The following is a 21,543-nucleotide window of genomic DNA, read 5'->3' as shown; positions in this document are numbered from 1 at the left end:
TGGTGGTTCAATTGCTAGTCTTGCGGTGAATGGAGGTTAAGACGTTGATTGATTTAACCCACATTAGCTTGTGCTTTGGTTGAATTAGGGGAGATTCTTTTAGGTAGGTTTAATTGGGTCACCTGTTGGAAAAAAGGACCATGTCCAGTCAGGTATGTCTGTATTCTGATGCTAACAGAGTCATGTTGCTTGAATAACTGAAGACTGGTTTCCAGGAACTCTCTTTTGTAGAAGACAAACGCTGCTGCGAACCAATGAGGACGTGTTATAACTGACTTTATGATTCGATGTTCAAAATACTTTTTGTCCTCAGAATATTTATGGAAACTGCGGGTATTTTCGCGTTCAATTAAGTTAATCCGTAAGCAACAAATTTCAACTTTTATGCGACAATGCAAAGCAAAATTAATAATATAACGTTTTGAAAGGGGAAAATCAGCAAAGTAAAACTGGCAGTCCTCCGTAGTCCAAGCCAGTTTGGTGTATCTTACGTGCTTAACATTATAACAACATTCATGTGTGCCTCAAAGGGCTTTCTATTGGAGTTTATCAGATGGTGCACAATGGGCAGATCCTTTGAAAGCACAAAGAGGCGTATAAATGCAATTAAGCCTAAGCCAGACCCCTTGTTACCAATATGTGAGTGCAGGCAAAATAATTTTTTTGTTTTCAACATAAAATGTTTTAATTATATAAAGCAATGGGCTGGATTTCCGTTGATATATGGCGTAATCACCACAAATTACTCTTTTAAAAAACCTGTAAGTCGTAAGAATACAATGGCAGAATACTGATCCTATTAGCGAAATTCAGAAAAAACTAGTTTCTTAATCTTTGAACCCCAAGTTTACATAATATTTGTGTGGGCTTGAACTTTTCAAGTTTGTCCGACACCCTATATTCTGAAGAATAAGTTTGAAGAATAAAACAGTCCTGCAATCTGCTCAAAAGAACTAGAGCCAGTCTCAAAAATCATAAGATAAAGCATATTAATTATTACCACAATACAGAATTGGTTAGAAAGTTACATAGGTGGAAATTTTGATAAAGTATAGTTAGCAATACTTATGGAATCAGATTAACATAAACAAGTGGTGCCTGTCTGTCGGAAACAGAATGCCAGTATGGTTTGGAAACTACAGTGTAGCAAACACTACTTGTAGCCTACGAAGAAATGCACATTATCGGTAAATACTACTGTATCATTTACTTTTTAAGGCTAAATTGTTCATGCCTTACATTTTATAAATACTAGTGGGAAACATTAAAAAATTATGCTAAAAAGATGCTTCTTTAAGAATATTTCAAGATAAGAAGAGCATAAGATATGAAACAGCTTGTTTGGAAGTCGGTATATAAATTAAGCAACTCAGTCAACATACAATACGTAGACCAGTGAATCGTTAGAATAATCGATAAGAGCAGATTTGTTTGATATATACTCAGTATCTCTTCCATGAGTAACACTGTGTTCCTTGTCAGATGATTTAACAATCTCTTCTTGACCCCCGTCCCCATCTCTCTCTCTCTCTCTCTCTCTCTCTCTCTCTCTCTCTCTCTCTCTCTCTCTCTCTCTCTCTCTCTCTCTCTCTGTGCGAAATTTTAAGGTTAAAAGTTGACCTTACCGTACTTTATGAAAACCCAATGTAAATCTAAATTGAAAACAGTGCCCTTCAAATAAGAAATAATGATGAAGCAAAAGGAAAAAAATTTTTCTTTTATCCTGAGCTACAAAGCAAAGTACAGTAAATACAGAAATCGTGATCTGTTCTTATATGAAAGACGCAAGTGAATGAATAATAATGTAGCAAGAGTTCGTTGTTGATTTATTTTGTATGGAAATTTTCAGCTTAAATGTACAGATTTCGAAGTTCTCATCAATTTCAGATGAAAGACGTACGCCTGAATTTTAAATGTAAGATTTCCCCCGGACAGAAGAGAAATAGACCGTCCTCGGGACATAAATGAAAACTGTTATCAAACTAAAAAGACAACGGATGCAAGTTTTTGAAGGCTGAGCTCCAAAGAAGAAAATATGTCAAATATTCTAAGCGAGGCATATGTTAACGGTCGTTTAATCAGAGAAACAGGTCTAATCGTATTATTATACGGAAGCATTTAAGAATGGACATTTTTAATCTGAGGATTACGCAAACAGGGTTGGGGTTGGGGGCATTCGGTGTGGATGTGAATAACCAGAAAGAAAGGCACAAAGAGAAATTTTCATTCTAGCAGCTCATAAGACATTCAAAAGCATACTTAAATAAAGATGCCAGCTGAAGTGTAATCATGCTGCTCCGGAAGCCTTTGCATTATCAAGATAAGATAAATGTGTCAACAATTAACTGGTACCCTTGGCTCGCAAGAAAGATTTCAAAAATTGAACAGTAGAGGCAATGATAGTGATTAGAACATACGGGATTCTAGCGTTCACAAACTATAAGAAATTAAATGACCATGTAATATGTGACGTGGGCTTAGTACTCCAACACGCACGCACAACTCAAATAGATTGAAAAATCGAATGTTTTCTAAATTCCTATACTTGATTTTTAAAGCAAGGTTTCAGATAAATCTTAGGCAATGATTGCGTTATTCATTCATAACCTGCTAAACCACTAAATCTGTTAATTAATAACTTGCCCACCTACGCTTACATCCACACACTCAAACACACACAAGCACACACACACACATGTATATGTATATATATATATATATATATATATATATATATATATATATATATATAATCATATCGCTTAATATCAAATCCATCAGGAATATATATCACCGATTGTATATAAATCACGATGTGATAAAAAAAAATGTCATATATATGTATATATATATATATATATATATATATATACAATCATATATATATATACAATCAAGCTACAAACGTCTTTAATATCAAATGTCGGGAATTTTAATTGATAATAAGTCCACCGTCCCGTGGGATCGAACCAGCGACCAATCAGGACTACAGTGACGCACTAACGAAATATTTCGTTGGTGCGTCACTCGTGATGATTCCTCGTCCGTCGCTGGAATTATCAACAAAATTCCCCTTCGGTATATGAATATATATTATTTCACGATAGAGTGAAAATTTCTGATTGTATATGAATCAAATGATGTGATAAATAGTATATATATATATATATATATATATATATATATATATATATATATATATATATATATATATATATATATATATAGCGTGTGTGCAATGAGCAAAAGTTCTTCTCTGTATACGCACACAGATTTTTTGGACAATGGTCATGGACGTTCCCCAAGTAGCCCCAAGTCTCCCTACCCCCATATCTCTCTCTCTATTTCTCTCTTACACACACACACACACACACACACACACACACACACACACACAAAGTTCCTCTTTGGCTCTCCTTTCAAAGGTGCGTGCCAGTCTTGCGGTGGACGTTGCTGTTTACTGTGCGTGCTAAAGGCCTTCACAGCTGACACTATAGTTCAGGCAGAACGTAGGCCATCATGGGAAATAAAATCGCTGCTTTGTCTGAGGATCAAATCGAAGAGTACCAGGTATAGGTGACAATTTAAAGACGTTTGGAGTTTTGATACATAGCGATTCTAACTCTACTGTTTGGTTGGACACAAAAATTGTAGCTTGAGATCTTTTATGCTGACATATTTTCATGTTTGCTTGTTGCTCTTTTAACTGAGCGACTTCCAGCGGTTAGTTCTTTAAAATCGTTCTCTAATATTTAAGCTATTTGTTTTTATTCCCCTAATTATTAACTGAAATATTAAAAGCATCGAGAGACACAGCTTTAGTCGTCATCTGTTGAGGGATTCTAATGATTTCATTGACTTGAAAACCAAAGCTCCTGAGTGGGATACAAAAATTAATATAAGAAAATAGGTTATCAATATTATAATGGGACAGAATGCTTTGAATCATTTTGATTATACTCGACAACAATAAATGAAGGTGTACGTGGAAAAGAAGGGAAGGGAACTATTTTTTTTTTCTATTTTCGTTCGTTCATTTTAAGCTGTTATCATTTAAACAGAAAATATACATCATTTGGTTAAAAAATTTCTAGATTACAGCCAAGTATCACACAACTGCCATTACTTCACTTCACCTTCTGCAATTGATTATGCTGTCTAATTCATAAAAGCTTTGGTTACCTCAAATCATTGCAACATTACTTGCAGCGAAGTTCAATTCCCTCACACTTTCCCTCCCCAGGCCTGTACATTTCTAACAAGGAATAACATTTTACGGTAAGTCGTTAAGTCAGCTTCCTTTTCTGTGGTATATGCATTAATTTATGTATTCGTCAATTTGAATTTCTCTAATGAAATTATACTAAGTCACTGCAGAATATTATAGAGGTACAGGTAAACAGATAAATGCTGATTTAGTGTAGCCATTTTAAATCATATGAAATTAAGGAAATAATTTCATGCTGACATCGCCACAGAAGAAGAAAAAACAGATTAGTGAGCAATCTAGTTGTGATCTGTTGGACGGATATGACATTAGAAGTGGAAGGACTTCATGCTGTATAAAATGAAAATGGGCCCGAATGATTTGCCACCATGTAGAGTGGAACTCCCAACACGCAACTCGGGTTAAAGTCACGTCGCCTGTTGCGTCAATTTCCGTAGCTGTGGGAGAAGAAAACCCGAATTTCGAACAAACGCTCAGCCTAACCTCTTCATTGTGAACATACCCAGTAGATCAAGAGACTTGTGTAAATAAAAATTTTGTACATACAGCACCTGCAACAGAAACTGTCCATATAATTGTTATGTAGGAGTGCGTAATATGTGATCAAGTGGTCTTACCTTATTACTTAAATGAGTAATCTCACAAAGCTGCACTAAGTATTATATTTAATAAAGAATGGCTCTTCTGAGGTATGTAATTTCTGACCAAATGAACAGAAATAAAATAAAGACTGAATAAATAACATTTTTTCACAAATAATTTGCGGTCAAATTCACAATATGGAAACAAACGTATATCTATGTATATATATATATATATATATATATATATATATATATATATATATATATATATATATATATATATATATATATATATATATATATATATAATATATATATATATATATATATATATATATATATATATATATATATATATATATATATATATATATATATATATATATATATATATAACACATATCAGGCTACCTCCATGCTCTTGCATCAGCACGGAAGCTTTATATTTTTTTACTGTGAAGAGGAGAATGGAATGCCTTCACTCATACTGCTCTCTCTAACAACGTTAATAAGTTAAGTGCACTGGATGGCCACGCCCGTCACGACCCTCTCTCTCTCTCTCTCTCTCTCTCTCTCTCTCTCTCTCTCTCTCTCTCTCTCTCTCTCTCTCTCTCTCGGAATAATTTTCTGTACCACTTTTTGGTGAATAGATGGTATTTTCATTTGATTCAGTGACTGTATTTGTTTCTTTATTTTATCACTTGTTAATATTAATAAATGATAGTGGGTATGAAATCCGTGTTTTTAGTGGTCATTTACTTATGAAATTGAACTAGCAATATAGCGTTGATATCTGTGCGTAGTTAGTTCTTCATTTTAGTATGACGTTATGATGTTTTCCCCTTTACCTATGTGTTTATTTACAGCGGCATCGCTAAAGTGGTACATATCACTTTCATTAAAATATTCCAGTATTTAGCTGCAACAACAAAATTGTTTATCCTATCCCCAGCTCGCTTGTATTTCATCAGTATACCCGAAAGACCAAAACTCTCGTTATCGTCATCCTTGTTTCTCTCTTTCTCTCTCTATCTCTCTCTCTCTCTCTCCCTTTTTAGTTCTTCAGGCGAGCTCCATTTATTTCTCAGTTAAAATTGACAGTTTTCATGAATAACTTGTTATTCCGCGACTCCGTTAATGTATATTTGCCTGTTTCTGCGTATAATAATTCATGTTTGTGGTCCGCGAACATACTACTTATTACTATTTTGATAAGGCGCTTTTTTGCTCTCTCTTTTAATATTTTATCTTCATTTAGTTTCAGTCAATTTTCCTTCATCCAACTCTTCACATCCTTCTCTATTTGGGTCACAATACTTCTTTTATTGTCCATAATCAGACAATACTGTCTATCGTTTAAGAACACGTAACCTATTTTTTTCTTTTATGAAATAGTTTCTAAACTAAACAGTGTTAGTCCTAGGACACTGCCCGTGGTGTTACTCCTGAGTTTTTTTAATGTAGACTTACAGCTTTTAATTTTTACTTTAATAATTATAATAAAAATGTAGTTCTTAAGCCACTCCAGTGCACAGTCTTTAATAACGACCCTTTTGAAATCTTTTAAATCATAAAATCATGTACTACTATGTCAAACGTTGCACTTGGATCTAGGTGTATTAGTTTTGTACACTCATTTTAGTAACAGATGAAATGTTTAATGTCCATATCACGTCATTCCCGACAGTTTCCAAGGTGCGACAAATGTATTTCAAAGAAACGTGAACAAATAAATCCAATGCTGTCAATGCAACAGGATTACCATTACAAAATTCCGTGCAATTGACTTCTGTTTCTTCTCACTTTGTAGCCACTTTGCTCCCACTCTAACCTGGAATTAACATTCATAAACATATAAAGCATGTAAATAAAGATCACATTTTCTTTCCATGACAGTGTCATGGTATAACTTTACGACAATACGAGACTGATGTTTTCCCTTTCAATTTCTCCAAAGGGCGGAACGGATGTTCCGCAGCGTGAGTCAAGGAGCGCTACCAATAGTCATCAGTGCGGACTGTGCATCCACATTCACTGTTCCATATCAAGCTTTGGATACTCTGACGGAGCTCAAGGTAACGGTCGCTGAATTTCATTTTCTGCCTCTCATTCGGCAGATGGGGGATGATGGTATGACGGCCTGGGCTGGGGAAATGTCTTCTAAATCAAGCAATAATCACAGCAAAGTTTCATTTGAGCAATGAGTTTCATTTCATGTCACGTATACATATATATATATATATATATATATATATATATATATATATATATATATATATATATATATATATATATGTGTGTGTGTGTGTGTGCGTGTTTTTATACAATTTGATCGATAAAAGTGATGTAAAGTTTTTGGCTAGATTAAAATTAGTTGGGGAAGGATATCTGGCAATGGAAGATGATCGCATTTAGACACAAAACAGTTATGATGTTAACACAATTTGACATCGAAGGCAAAAACAAATGAAAAGAAAAATACAGAACCAAACTGAATTAGAAAGAATTAGATTTCTGGATAAAGAGTAATGTGAGAAAAGAGTCAGAGTCCTCTGGCGTTTCTTAAAATATTAGGTTTGTACCGGAATTAGTTGAAAAAGCTATATTTAATTTTCTATTTATTTTTGAGGATACTGTCTTTGAATGAACACTTCCTGAGTGTGCAAAGTTTCAAGATATATTAACAAGAAAAACTGCTGTATTAAATTTATCAGCGAGCGATATCGCAGCTTATCTATATGCTAGGATGAAAGGCCTCTGAACTTTAATCTGAAACTTGAACGTTCATTGCATTTTGGTTTGAGTACTTAAAAGCAAAATTATGACGAACCATACTCAAGATCAGTTACCAGAATGCATTGTTCAAAAATACAAAGAAGAACCAGCTGATAATAAGAGAGTGCGGCTGACTGTGAACGGACATGACTCACGACGTAGTGACCCTTTAACATTACGTATTGCAGCATGAGACCTTTTAGTGAGTCTCATCCATAGCCAAGTTTCCTTGTCTTTCGTCTTCAGAATTCCTCAGTAACGGTTCACATCAGGCCTTTGATCTTAGTAGGAGCTGCAATTTCGCTCATTGATGAAATACAGAACGGGAGTTTTTCTTGTTAAAATATTTTGAAACTTTGTACAATCGGGAATCGTTCAGTCTGACAGTATCTTTAAAGTGTGGAAGAAAATAATGTACATCTTTTTCAGGTAATTCCAGAACCATCCTAATGTTTTTAGAAACACCAGAGGAATTTGCTTCTCTCCTTTCGTTAGAAAAGAGATAATAATTCCCTTATCGGGAAAGGATATTGCTGCTGAGCAAACAGAATTAAAAAAAAAAAAAAGGATAAAGGCCTTCCGTCATCCATTTGATGAAAAGGTCGAGCTGTCTATTTGAAGGAAAATAATCATTCCCTTCTGTGACTGGCTTCCTGTGACAACAGTCTTGTTATAGCTAAAATCATTTTATTTATTCCTCATCGAGATTTGTAAACATTATGGATTCATGTGTAAGAAAAGAAGCATCTTGACCTGACAAAATTGAAAGGGCTGCTTTCATTAATCTTTGAATTAAGTTATCCTGCTTGAATGACACTGCGTAGTGTCATAGTAATGCAAACATACAAGCAAAATACAGATAAACATCTAACTCTACTGGAGTAATATTTTGCAACTTTGCAACGTATTCACTTACATATATGATTTTTATTAACTTTATATCAACTATATATATATATATATATATATATATATATATATATATATATATATATATATATAATTTTTATTAACTGGTGAACTATATCAACTATATATATATATATATATATATATATATATATATATATATATATATATATATATATATATATATATACTATATATATATATATATATGTGTATGTACAAATATATATATATATATATAATATATATATATATATATATATATATATATATATATATATATATATATATATATATATATATATATATATATATATATATATATATATATATAGAGAGAGAGAGAGAGAGAGAGAGAGAGAGAGAGAGAGAGAGAGAGAGAGAGAGAGAGAGAGAGAGAGATACGTATATGATTTCATTCCATTGTTAGTGCTTTAATCAGATAAATTTCCGTGAAACATTCCAAAAGAGAAACATTTCCACCTTGAAGTGAATGACATTAGCTACATTTCATACAATGAACTTTCGTGAAAGTCCTCTTTTGCCCTTAGGGTGATCACTTGGTACCCAATGACGCTCCAGGACGAAAATCACCATTGTCTTCAATGACGCGTGACGCAAAGGGTCTCTGAAATTCCGCCGCTCATGTCTTTCCTGTACTTTATGTTTCACGAATATCCTCACTCATCTTCATCCTCGAAGCTCATAGTTCTCTTCTTAGTATGTCCAGGCCTTCCAACTGTTCTGGTCCATAGAAGACTAGCCGACACTATCACGTACTAATATATTCTCCAACGGATTTTGCCAATAACAATTCTAAGCACTTTCATCTCTCTTTAATGGTTATCTACATAAAGAACTTCCGTAATTTCCCTTGTTGGTATCATTTCTAATTCTGAGTCAATTGCCTTCTGAAAGTTTTATTCTCAAATTGACAATGAAACTATATGTAAAAGACATAGTTTCATTGTCGTATCAGGATTCACGTCCTTATAGAAATACAGATCGTACAGGCCTTTTGTACACTCTTACATTCGTATGCAATTTCCGTTTATTTGATTCTCAGATATTCAGCATGCGAATTTTTTAATTTGTATTTTAAAAAATGACGAAAATAAAATAGTTTTTTCCTCATTTTCTGTTTACTTTATGCTTTCCAGGAGAATCCTTTCCGAAGACGTGTTTGCGAAGTGTTCAGCACAGACGGCTCAGCTTCCCTTACGCTTAACCAGTTTTTGGAAATGTTTTCTGTCTTCAGCGAACATGCACCGAGGGAAATCAAGGCAGCTTACGCTTTTCGCGTCTATGGTAAGATACAGTTTCTTTGAAGAATCTCGTGTGTGTGTGTGTGTGTGTGTATTTTTGTGTGTTTAGTGCATAATTATATACAATAAACAAATTTACGTATGCTTCTTTCTGGTAGTCATCTCAGGTGTAGTTTAGCCTGAATAACGAATGCTTTTCTAAAGTACTTTCCATTTCTTTTTTTTTTTTACATTTTCAAATGCGTTGAAAATGAATGTTGAAATAAAATCATTATTGGCTGACTGTTAGGAAGAGGCAAATGGTTGGTAATTCAGCCAATGTTGTGGGCATCAGCAGTCTCCGGGTTATATTCTATGACTTTCTTTCCATTAATGGATATTCTCTTTTATATCTCCCTTCTCCCAGGGATGGCTTGCGGACCATCTGACTGAGGGGGGTAAAGACAATTTTGACCAACTTAGTAATTTTGACCAAGTTGAACTAGATACAATATATATCATAAAGGTAATGTTATATATACAAACCAAATTTCTAATGATTATTTTTTATTTTGTATACAACAACAATATTTTTCCTCGAGAGTTTTTTGTAATGCAAAGAAAATAGAGACTATAGTTTATTAATCTGAAAAAAAGAAAAAGTGCCAAGCTGAAGGGGAAGAAGAAACAAAACAAAAATAAAGAATTAATTTCAGTGTGATGAATAAATAATATGAGGATTCATTGGAGTGAAAATTTTCTATACAATTTTAAACAACAAATACTGTCCATTTTTTACCAACTCAAAATCAACAATGAAGGGGGATAACCACGCCCCACCTCCCACCAGTCGGGCCATCCCTGCCCTCTCCTGCCTTACTTTTTTCTTAACTTCTATCTTCTCTTTAACCAACAGCCCTTGCATGAAAAAAAGAGAACTCTGTTTTGTACATAATCTTCAGTCATTTGTTTTTTACTTTTATAGATTTTGATGGTGACGGGTTCATTGGAGAAGATGACCTGCTTCAGGCGGTCAAGCATCTGACTCATGATATGTTGACCCCCGACGAATATACTACCATCGTGGCAAAGGTATGAGACCTGACCTGTCAGCTAATCATAATCCTTGTTTTAAATTAGACTCATTTTTCCGTCCACACCTCCTAATATGATTACAGCTCTTCATAGTTATGTATGAAGAGCTGCAATCATATTAGGATATGTGGACGGAAAAATTAGTCCAATGTAAAACAGGCTGATCTAGGAGCAAAGGCCTATGTCAGCAACAGCTGTCTTAATCTAAAACAGCAACATCATAGTCCTGTATTACAAATTCATTGGCAAAGCTAAGATATTCCTTAGCAAAAGACCTATGGCAGCTGCTTGCTGACTAAAAGGATTTACTGAGCCTTTTGATATTGAGAACAAAGTATGAAATAAAAATAAAATTAACAACGAAAATCTGAACACTGAAATTGCTATAGTTATTAATAAACATTATATCTGAAGAGCTACAAATGATGAATTATTTTGTACTTTCATTTCTCCTCCCTGCAGGTATTAGAGGAGGCGGACGTCGATTGTGATGGACAGCTTTCCCAGTCTGAGTTCACTCATGTCATTTTGAAGAGCCCTGACTTCGTGCCCAACTTCCACATCAGAATTTAAGATAATTCCACTGATACGCATTCAAAGACGTTACCCAAAACAGAGAGAGAGAGAGAGAGAGAGAGAGAGAGAGAGAGAGAGAGAGAGAGAGAGAGAGAGAGAGAGAGAGAGAGAGAGAGAGTTTAATTTAGGAATTCCAATAACATTTTCTCATAGCTACTTTCTATCAGTAGGAGACAGGTTATGTAGAATCAGTTGCATGCATGTTAATCGATATATCGTAAGACGTGAGAGAGTATTCAGGATTTAAGAGGGGAAAGTGGACAAAATTTATTACACCTTTTCCATATTTCCCTTATCAATATTCAGTGGCTCGGCCAAGTGACCTTCAACCTACCCCAATTTGGCAACCCCCGTGGTAATATGAAGAAAAAATACAATTTATTGATTTTTTTTTTTTTGTTTACATTTCACTTTTACAGGCCTGCCAGTAGATGTCTGTTTTCTGTTTGGTACTCCTTTCTTTGTTATTTTTATCGGAATAATTTTGAGAAAACTTTTAATTGCTTTTTACTATAATATCAATTGTTTATCAATTTCTTGGCCTTTGGTTTAGGATAACAATCTTCTGGGTATTTTGAGATGACAAGTAACAAAACTTTTGGTGATCAAGAACAGTTTTGGAGTCCTGAATAAAACATAAAGGTTAGTTGCCCGGACAAAGTTTGGTTGACTAAACGTAGCCCTCTGCTACTTGGAAGAAATAACAATTACTCAGAGGAAATTACGATGCACAGTGAAACTGAAACTTGAGTCTGTAACAAAATCATCGTCCACTTTGGCGTATCAGGTTAAAGTGAAAGAAGAATAAACTGGGATTGTGCACTTTTATTCATGAAATATTCACACTTGATCAAATGCTGAATTTTCTGTTTCTTTCACATCATTCAAACCTTTCCCGGTCTTCTAATCTATAGTAGAAGGAGGAAGGTTTAGCATTTACAGATACATTTGTATTTCTTAGCTGATAGTGAATCTTACATCCTAATAAATGCTTTTATGGAAGGCAGATGTTTTATTTTTTTACTTATTGATATCACTGAGCTAGAAGTTAACAACTGGTGTAAATAAATCATCAAAATCGGTTTTTAAATTTATTTATTTTGCAAATTATTTTGTGCTGAAAAAATTCTGTTGAAATACTGATTTCATTTTCATTCTACGAGGACTAGAATTTATCCTCACATCCGTATCAAAGGTCTTTGAAGGCGTTGTAAACTGACAAATAATTTATCATTATTATTATTATTATTATTATTATTATTATTATTATTATTATTATTATTATTATTATTATTATTAAATTCCACAAGTACATCAGTATTGGTTCAGACAAGACACTACAATACAAGATATACAGTTTCAGATGTATTTCTTGATGCAGCATTTTGCAGCGTTTATATGTCCAATATTTTGTTTTTTATTTTTATTTGTTCGTTTAAAAACTGCAATTACATTACTAAAAAGTCCTCGGCTCATTTGAAATTGATTTAAATGTGTATGAACTAGGAAAGAATTTGAAGAAGTAATCAATACCTGAGACAGTGGTCAAAGACCATCTAATGGAGTTATACCAAGTTGTACCAAGCTATTAAACAGGTTTTCAGTTTTGTATCTATTTTTTCAACATCCATCTAATGGAGTTGTACCAAGCTGTACCAAGCTATTAAACAGGTTTTCAGTTTTGTATCTATTTTTTCAACATCTTGCAAATTTGCTAACACATATCATGGGCTGAAGGGTATGACTGTTTGATAGCCCTAATGTCAATATTTATAAAATCCCATTATAATTTTCTTTCCAAAGCTTATTCGTAGTGCTAGTGTGTAGTCTGTGCATAAATATGTGAGGTACTTTATTCAAAAAGGCACTGACTCATTTAATCTGAAGACTGTGATTTGTCATTTGCAGCGGACGAGGAATGTTGCTTAGTTTTCCTCGTCTGCGGACGTGGCAGGAGTCCCAGATCCCCAGCGTGGTACTTGACTTGTCCAGACCCTGCGTCTCCTTCAGGTTTTCTGGGTTCCTCTTCCGGTGCAGAGACTGCGATGGTGTCTGGCTGTTGTTCAGATGTAACTCCTTGGATATGAATTCTTTCAGCTGCTGTAAGCAAGTTCACGAGCTGTAGAAGGATGGCTGCTTGGTTGTCTGCGTCGTCTGGTTTGCCTTCCTGTGTTGGAGAACAGTATAAAGTTAAGTATACCTTAGTTTAACCAGACCACTGAGCTGATTAACAGCTCTCCTAGGGCTGGCCCGAAGGATTAGACTTATTTTACGTGGCTAAGAACCAACTGGTTACCTAGCAACGGGACCTACAGCTTATTGTGGAATCCGAACCACATTATAGCGAGAAATGAATTTCTGTTACCAGAAATAAATTCCTCTAAATCTTCATTGGCCGGCCGGAGACTCGAACGCGGGCCCAGCAGAGTGCTAGCCGAAAACGATACCGACCCTTCCAACGAGGAACTGGGAGAACAGTATAGGTTTTAGGAAGCAGAACTTTGTTTACTCCATATATATATATATATATATATATATATATATATATATATATATATATATATATATATATATATATATATATATATATATATACACATATACATACATACATACATATACCATATTTTCATATTCATGTATTCTAATATGTGCGGAAAAAGTCTATGCAGCTGGTATTAATTTCTTTTTACACTGCAATCCATCCATTTACAGAAACCTCCATTCATTTTCAGTCCGTTACCATTTTCATCCTTCTCATCTTCCTTATTCTCATTTCCGTAAGTCCTCATCTTCAGTCATCCTAGTCCTGAAATGCGCAACAAATCCAAACCTCTCTTATTTGTCTTCCTTTTTCCTCCAAAATACTAACTAATAGAATTATACTTGGAGAGAGTTATTTCCCTCAAGTACGTTTAGCTAATCTTTTGTCTTTTTCCTGGAGCTTCAAGTTTACACTTTTATTTCAACCTCTAAAGAATTCGCTATTCTACGATATTTTGAATTTCATGTTTTCTGAGCTCTCATCTCATTCCGTTGCTTTTGACATTGCAAGGACTCCATAACCATTTTTTTTTAAATTTCTTTAAGAGGCATGAGAGTTCTTCTTTGTAATGATCTATAATGATTTAGAACTCTTACTTTCACATAAGTTTTGTTAATCACTCTCTAATTTTTACTATTTTTCCCTTTTTGTAATTTTTGCTGTAATCCACGTTATTTCAATTTTCTCGGCCCTTCTTGAATACATTTCAATTCTGCCCTGTTCTTTTAAGTAAATCGCTTTATATCAAATATTATCTATAAATCGCGTAACATTTTTTACATTCCACAAAAATGCACCTGTCTTTTTATCAGTTCCGTTACGTTTAAAAGCTGGAAGTTACTCAGCGATCTTGAGCATCAAAACGGTTACTGAGAAAACAATTTCGTATAATTAGTAGATAGCGGAAGATATTCATTATCAGAAATACTTGACCGTGGTCACACTAACATTGTATTTACGAACCTGAAAAGCAGCGTGGTGAAGGAGGGTCAGAGCTGCTTTTACAGTCTGCTGTAGACCCTTTCGAGCGGCATCCTCCTGTCGAAGGTGAGAGGCAGTCAACTCAAGGGCAACGTCCTTCTCAGCTGCTCTCTCGCGCAGTTCGCATGTTGCCTGCGTGCTTGCATCTAGTTGCGCTTGCATGACCTGCGTGAAAAAATGTAAAAATATCTCGTATACTGGTGTCTGGTTTATTTTCAGTTTTCTAAACAGAAAACTATTGTGCCGGCTTTGTCTGTCCGTCCTCACTTTTTTCTGGCCTCATTTTTTTCTGTCCGCCCTCAGATCTTAAAAACTACTTAGGCTAGAGGGCTGCAAATTGGTATGTTGATCATCCACCCTCCAGTCATCAAACATACCAGATTGCAGCCCTCTAGCCTCAGTAGTTTTTAATTTTATTTAAGGTTAAATTTAGGCTTAATCGTGCGTCTGGCAACGATATATGTCAGGCCACCACCGGGCCGTGGTTAAAGTTTCATGGGCCGCTCTCATACAGTATCATACCGAGAATACCGAAAAAAAGATCTGTTTTCGGTGGCCTTGATTATACGGTGTACAGAAAACTCGATTGTGCTGAAGAAACTTCTGCGCATTTTTCACTTTTTTTTTTTTTGTAATTGCTGATTTTACTTATGGCACTAATATGCAGTGTTTGGGTGAAATAACCCGTCAGTAATATTCTTTCTAGGGTCTTTTTGGTAATAAAACTATAAAACATAAATAAAACTATTAAACTTAAAAAAACATTCTCCTTTGGTAAAAAAAAAAAAAAGAAACAATCTCTTGAAGTAATACGTGAAAGTCAAGACGTGAAAAAATAAAAAAATAAACCTGAAATCTGAAATCTTGAACGCGACAGGTAGGCTTGACTTACCTGCAAGTCCCTCCGGAGGCGTTCGTTCTCTCGGGCAAGTCGGTCGTAGTCTCGCCAGACATGCGAGTGCTGCTCTGCTCGATGCGTCACCACCTGCAGGAGACGACCTCTTCTTTCCCCTCGTGCAGTCACCTGCGCCAGAGTGTCCTGCAGGAGTCCCTCCCGAACCTGTTTGATAATTTTTTTTTCAGGATGAAAGAGACGTTTATGTGAAATTTATTCTTGCTGTTAAAATACTAATAGTTTTGCCTTTCCCGTAAAAAATCACAACCATTTCTAATTTATTTTTGAATTACATCGTATCTGCATCATGGGAATCATATATTGAGTTGCATTTTCTTGTTCAAGGGTAAATTGGGAGTTTATTACCAGTACATGTACTGTATATGTAAGATCTCCTGAGGACTTGCACCCACCTGCGCCTCCGACATTTTCTCTCTTAGCTCTTGATTTTCACTTCTCAGAGCAGCGAGTCTTTCCCTAAAAGCTTCCAGCTGACGAGTGAGGGCCTCGTTTTCGTGTAGGGCTCTACGAGTGGTGGAGTGAACCTCATTCTGAGCCGCCCTCCTCAGATCTTCCGTGATTCTCGTCACTCGCGCCTCTAACTCAGCCCTCATCGCGGCTGCCTCTATCAGAGAGGCCCTCTCCAAGACGCTCACCTGACAAAGAAGGGCGCGAGAGAGAGAAAGAGTTTGAAATCTCAATGAAGTCAGATGTTCGTGCTTACTGAGGGTAAAATCATAGTTAAGAAATATGTGACTTATTACAAAGGACCTTTCTGTATCACACACACACACACACACACACACACGCACGCGCACAAAAATCGTTAAAAAGGCATTCCTAATTCCGGCCCCATACGAGAGGGAGAGAGATGGAGAGAAAGATCACATTGTGACCAAAGATGAAAATACCTCATTTTGTGTTTTTTTTTTTTTTTTTTAATTATGCACTTATCACTTATAAGCTATCACCACATTTGCCAATCCAGCAGATACCCACATTAATATAATCTAACATCACAGTAACATATTAAAATAGTACCCGGCTCACCTTTTCTTGATTCTTTGCCTTGTTCTCAGCCAGTTCTTCCTCAAGAGATTTGAGCTTTGCTTCAAGTTCCTCTTTGTGTTGTCTGAATTCTTCCAAACTTTCCAACTTCCGGGTCAGTGCTATGATCTGGTCGTTAAGGTCCAGCCGAGTGTTCTCTGCCTCTCGACCTAAAGTGGCAAGTCGATCCTGCATAATGATAATAAATAGTAATTATAGTAACAATAATAACAACAGCCTACGTAGATGCATTTTTTCGATACTTCATCGAATGTATTATATTGCCCAGTTCACTCAGTAAGTTTACCTCTAACATAGCAAGGTTGATCAAAATGGAACGCAATTATGCATATAGTTTTGTTTCTGTCTACTGCTTCTTGCTTAAATTGAATTTCTAACTTTCTAGGCAGATTACCTGCATTAACTATTGCTAATTGTCTTTGAGCCCTTAAGGTAAAAGTCTTACGTGAGCAATTGATTCCCTCCCCAAAAGCGTATGTGCGCATGCGTGTTCGTATATGCGCTAGCATGTAATCTTTGGTCAGTGGTTAAGACCCTCATCCTATCACTGAGAGACCTAAGAAGCAGGATGCTTCAAACGCCATACCCTTCACCAACCACTGGCTGCGACACACAGCAGTCTACTAACTACCAGTAAATAATTCACTAATCAAGTCAACAGAAGTACAGTGACTTTCAATGGAGCATGTCTAGATTGCTCCATCTTCGACCGTGATTCTAACCCGGGTCTTCCTTCTAGGAAGCCGCTGACAAGTAGATCACAAAGCCTAGAAACAACCTAATTGCCCTTTTGGATTAGAAGTTGATGAAAATCTCACGTACCTCATAATGGTCCTTCTCTGCCTGCTTGGCTTTCACTAGTCCAGCCAACCTGCTTTTCAGTTCCTCCACTTCATCCCCTCGCGCTGTCAGCCTTGCAGAGGTCGAAACAAGCAACTGATAACATCCAGTCAAAACACTTAGGCTACGAAATTTTATCATACTCTAAACAGGTGTTTTCTTCTTCTTTATTTAACACGCACCATCTTCACGTTCAGCGATATACATTTCACGGCTTCTTGACTATGAATCTATGATTGATTGATTCATTGATTTATAGATTTTAGGCATACATGCCAAGCACTGGGGCAACTAAGGCCATTCAGCGCTGAAACGGATATTGACAGTGAAATAGTCTGAAAGGTGTAACAGGAAGAAAACCTCGCAGTTGCACTATGAATCAATTGTTAGGAGAGGGTGGACAGTAAGATGGAAGAAAGAAAATATGAACGGCAGTGCAGTAAAAGGAATGGAAGAGGTTGATGAACCTATGATGATTTTATGTTAAGCACGGTAATAGTAATGAAGCACTTCTAACTTTAATTAAATGATTTCGTCCACTACTCCTTGCCTTCTAACCTCATAGCCAAGCAATATATTTTGTTTAAAAATGCAATAAATTTAGCAAATATTTTCTTCAAGTGTACTTATATTAAGATGGTAAAAAGATCAAGAGCAACTATGGATTTTAAATTCTGTCTACACCAACTAATGTTTTTTTTCCTCGTCTTATAATTGATATATAAATCCAACAAAGCATTACTAGTTTAGCTGAGAGAATAAGGTCAAGAAGTCTCCTCCGAGGGGACTAGGGAACAGGTCCGGCGGGATTTGGTAACAAAATAAGAACCAAGCAATTAATGTACTAAAAAATAATCGGTTGCGGGCAGGGAATTGACACTGATGGATGACATTACTTAAAACACAAAAATTTCTTGCTTTGCCAATTCTTGTCGATGAGCAAACAACACATCAGAATAAGAACTCCATTATTTTAAACCTTACCCTGAAGTAAGAATTAGGGAAAACTTCAGTAATTTATAATACAAATGCCTCATACCTGTCTTTTAAAAACTTGATGATATCCGTCTTATCTTGCTGCAGCTTATCATATTGAGCTCTGGCATGTCTCTCTGCATCATCTAGCTGCTGGCATCTTGTGGTAGAGCGTTTCACTTTGGTTTCCAAGGACTAGACGTTGCAGAAAAAAAGTGGAAGTTAAAAGAAGTTACAAATTAAATGTAGAAGGATGGCCAAGTCATCAAGTCATCAACCACCCACAGAGAGGCTTCCACCAGAGATATTGCATGGAATACAGTATCTCTTTCTTAGGCACGACCCTTTTCCTTTGCCTAAACCTGCATGGTACAGACTGACATATTTCCTACAAGTTCACTTCTTTCCTTACACGTCTGACTAGAGTGAATATAGCGGAAATTAGTTATCCTCCCATTGCACGGTTTTGTTACGTCTTTCCTCTACTACAACGTTTTGTCATTTTCTTCCTTTTCTTCAATGTGTTATGTTTCCTAAGACGTCCGCCATCATGAAGTTATCATTTTCTTCCTACTCCCGTATTATATGACATTCAAGAAGGCATCGTGCTTACCCCATACAAAAATGGGAATAAAAGCACGTTAAAAAGAAAAAAGAAAAAAAGAAAAAATATATTTTCACACTTTAACAAGCAAGCCTGTTCCTCCCATCATGGCTAAGCTTCATCTACTTGCTTCTTATTATTCTTTTCTAAAGAATCAAGGGTGAAAGCAATAATTCCGCAGGGGGGACTCTACCCACCATTCATATATAGATCTAAAACATTTCCTAGAGGATATAAGCATCTTTGCGGAACCATGACTTAGGGTCATCCATGAATGTTCATTTAACAGCGGAAAGACACGGATATATCATGGGAGTGAACTGTTTGGTATATCAATTGTTGTCAGATGTATGGGGATGAAGGGTAGTGTAATTAATATGCCAGTCTGTTAAGGCAACGTATATGTATAGAAAAAGAGCTACGACAAGAGTGGAATCGGGCATCAGACTGTTTCTATTCGGCGCTCCACAATCCTCTCTGACCCTCCGTCTCTAAAGACTTCAGTCCAGGGCAATTTCTTCCCAATTGCCAATTACTGAAAACAATTTCAAGCCATAAACCCTGTCACAAATGATCTTCGCGGCATTTTCCGTTCCTCTTGGATAAAGATAGCACTCTACAAAAGTTTTTTTAGTATTAGGTTTAAATAAGTCAATTCTGAGTGACAAAGCATGGCCCAAGGAAAACCAGAACTGTAAATTTCCGTACAAGAAACTCAAAAGACTTATAATCTACACAGATCAACAAAACAAAAACAGTAAATAACTTCAAATGTCCGTGCATACCTGAATTTGATTGAGGTAATATGCCTTGTCCAGCTCAGATATTTCTTCCTTGGGTTTCTCATCCTCCTCAGACTTTTTGTCTTTCTTCTTCCCTTTCTTCTTCCCTCCTTTCTTACCGCCCATCTTATTGCTTTCCCTTGACTCTCAGACTGTTTTAGATGAGATATTAAAAGATTATCACTTTCTATTGATCTATACATGATACACACACACACTCACACACACACACACACACACACACACACACACACACACATATATATATATATATATATATATATATATATATATATATATATATATATATATGTGTGTGTGTGTGTGTGTGTGTGTGTGTGTCTGTGTGTGTGTGTGAGTGTGTGTGTGTGTGTGTAGAATCTACTGGTCGCTTTTTACCAGTTACATATATAATTATAAAAACCACAATGCCCACTTAGTTTATCGAATTCTTCGTGCTTTTTTTTTGGATAAGCTTGTCACCGGGTTCCATAATCACAACTAGGTCGGCAACGTGACCTAGTTGTGATTATGGAACCCGGGCTCGCTTCTTGCTACCGGACATCATAGTTTCTTCATATTTCTTGCACTTGGATCTTAAGGCTTTGTAGTGACAAGCGTATCAAAAAAGCGAGAAGAATTCGAGAAATTGCGAGGGCATTGTGGCTGTTACACTTATATATATATATATATATATATATATATATATATATATATATATATATATATATATATATATATATATATATATATATATATATATATATATATATATATATATAAATATAAATATATAATACATACTATATATAGACAGTTAACACTGGAAAGGGAAAGCATATAAAATTGACTATTATAATATATATATATATATATATATATATATATATATATATATATATATATATATATATATATATATATATATATATACTTCATGAGATCATGGCGTTAGTAACAAATCTGAAATGAATTATTTTCTTATGGTTGCTGTTGTAAAGTTTGCATTCAGCATTCTATATCTAGAAACTAAAGTAGTCATCCCCACCCCAAAACTTCTAGGATTTTCCCAAAACGCTTAAGAAGATGGAATCACAAGTTCATCCTATATACCATCGAAGAACTATTATTTCTTTCCTCACCACCTCTCTCTCTCTCTCTCTCTCTCTCTCTCTCTCTCTCTCTCTCTCTCTCTCTCTCTCTCTCTCTCTCTCTCTCTCAGATTCTTCGGTTTCTAGCAAGATACTGGAAACAAGGATATAAGTAATGATTGGCACAATCTTAACCATGTTCATATGAAACTCTTATGATGCTCATGGAATTTTTAAATGTTATAATTATTATTTTGGTTGCAGTCTGGAGCTTGCAACATAACACGTTTCATAATAAATGGTTGGTGCTTTGCAGTTTGGTCACACGTAATTCGTCTGGCAATGTAATGT

At 35.4% G+C, this 21,543-nt stretch overlaps 2 protein-coding genes across 2 annotated transcripts; one reads left to right on the top strand and one right to left on the bottom strand.

The window, feature by feature from the left end:
- Nucleotides 1-3,437: 3,437 nt before the first annotated feature.
- On the top strand, nt 3,438-12,414 carry Cib2 (Calcium and integrin binding family member 2). Its single transcript, XM_067097768.1, has 6 exons — nt 3,438-3,570; nt 4,244-4,278; nt 6,770-6,887; nt 9,657-9,804; nt 10,726-10,832; nt 11,298-12,414. The coding sequence occupies exons 1-6, from the start codon at nt 3,520-3,522 to the stop codon at nt 11,406-11,408; spliced, it is 570 nt and encodes a 189-aa protein (XP_066953869.1). The 5' UTR covers nt 3,438-3,519; the 3' UTR covers nt 11,409-12,414.
- Nucleotides 12,415-12,601: 187 nt separating this feature from the next.
- LOC136834917 (cilia- and flagella-associated protein 157-like) lies at nt 12,602-20,246 on the bottom strand. Its single transcript, XM_067097757.1, has 8 exons — nt 20,105-20,246; nt 18,780-18,910; nt 17,723-17,813; nt 16,883-17,068; nt 16,246-16,488; nt 15,830-15,997; nt 14,920-15,102; nt 12,602-13,578 (listed from the first exon to the last, which is right to left on the bottom strand). The coding sequence occupies exons 1-8, from the start codon at nt 20,225-20,227 to the stop codon at nt 13,288-13,290; spliced, it is 1,416 nt and encodes a 471-aa protein (XP_066953858.1). The 5' UTR covers nt 20,228-20,246; the 3' UTR covers nt 12,602-13,287.
- Nucleotides 20,247-21,543: the final 1,297 nt, after the last annotated feature.

This window comes from Macrobrachium rosenbergii, chromosome 4, assembly GCF_040412425.1.
Source record: "Macrobrachium rosenbergii isolate ZJJX-2024 chromosome 4, ASM4041242v1, whole genome shotgun sequence".
NCBI classification, from domain to species: domain Eukaryota; kingdom Metazoa; phylum Arthropoda; class Malacostraca; order Decapoda; family Palaemonidae; genus Macrobrachium; species Macrobrachium rosenbergii.
The sequence above is the reverse complement of the archived record's forward strand: the minus strand, read 5'-3'. Positions and strand labels throughout refer to the sequence as shown.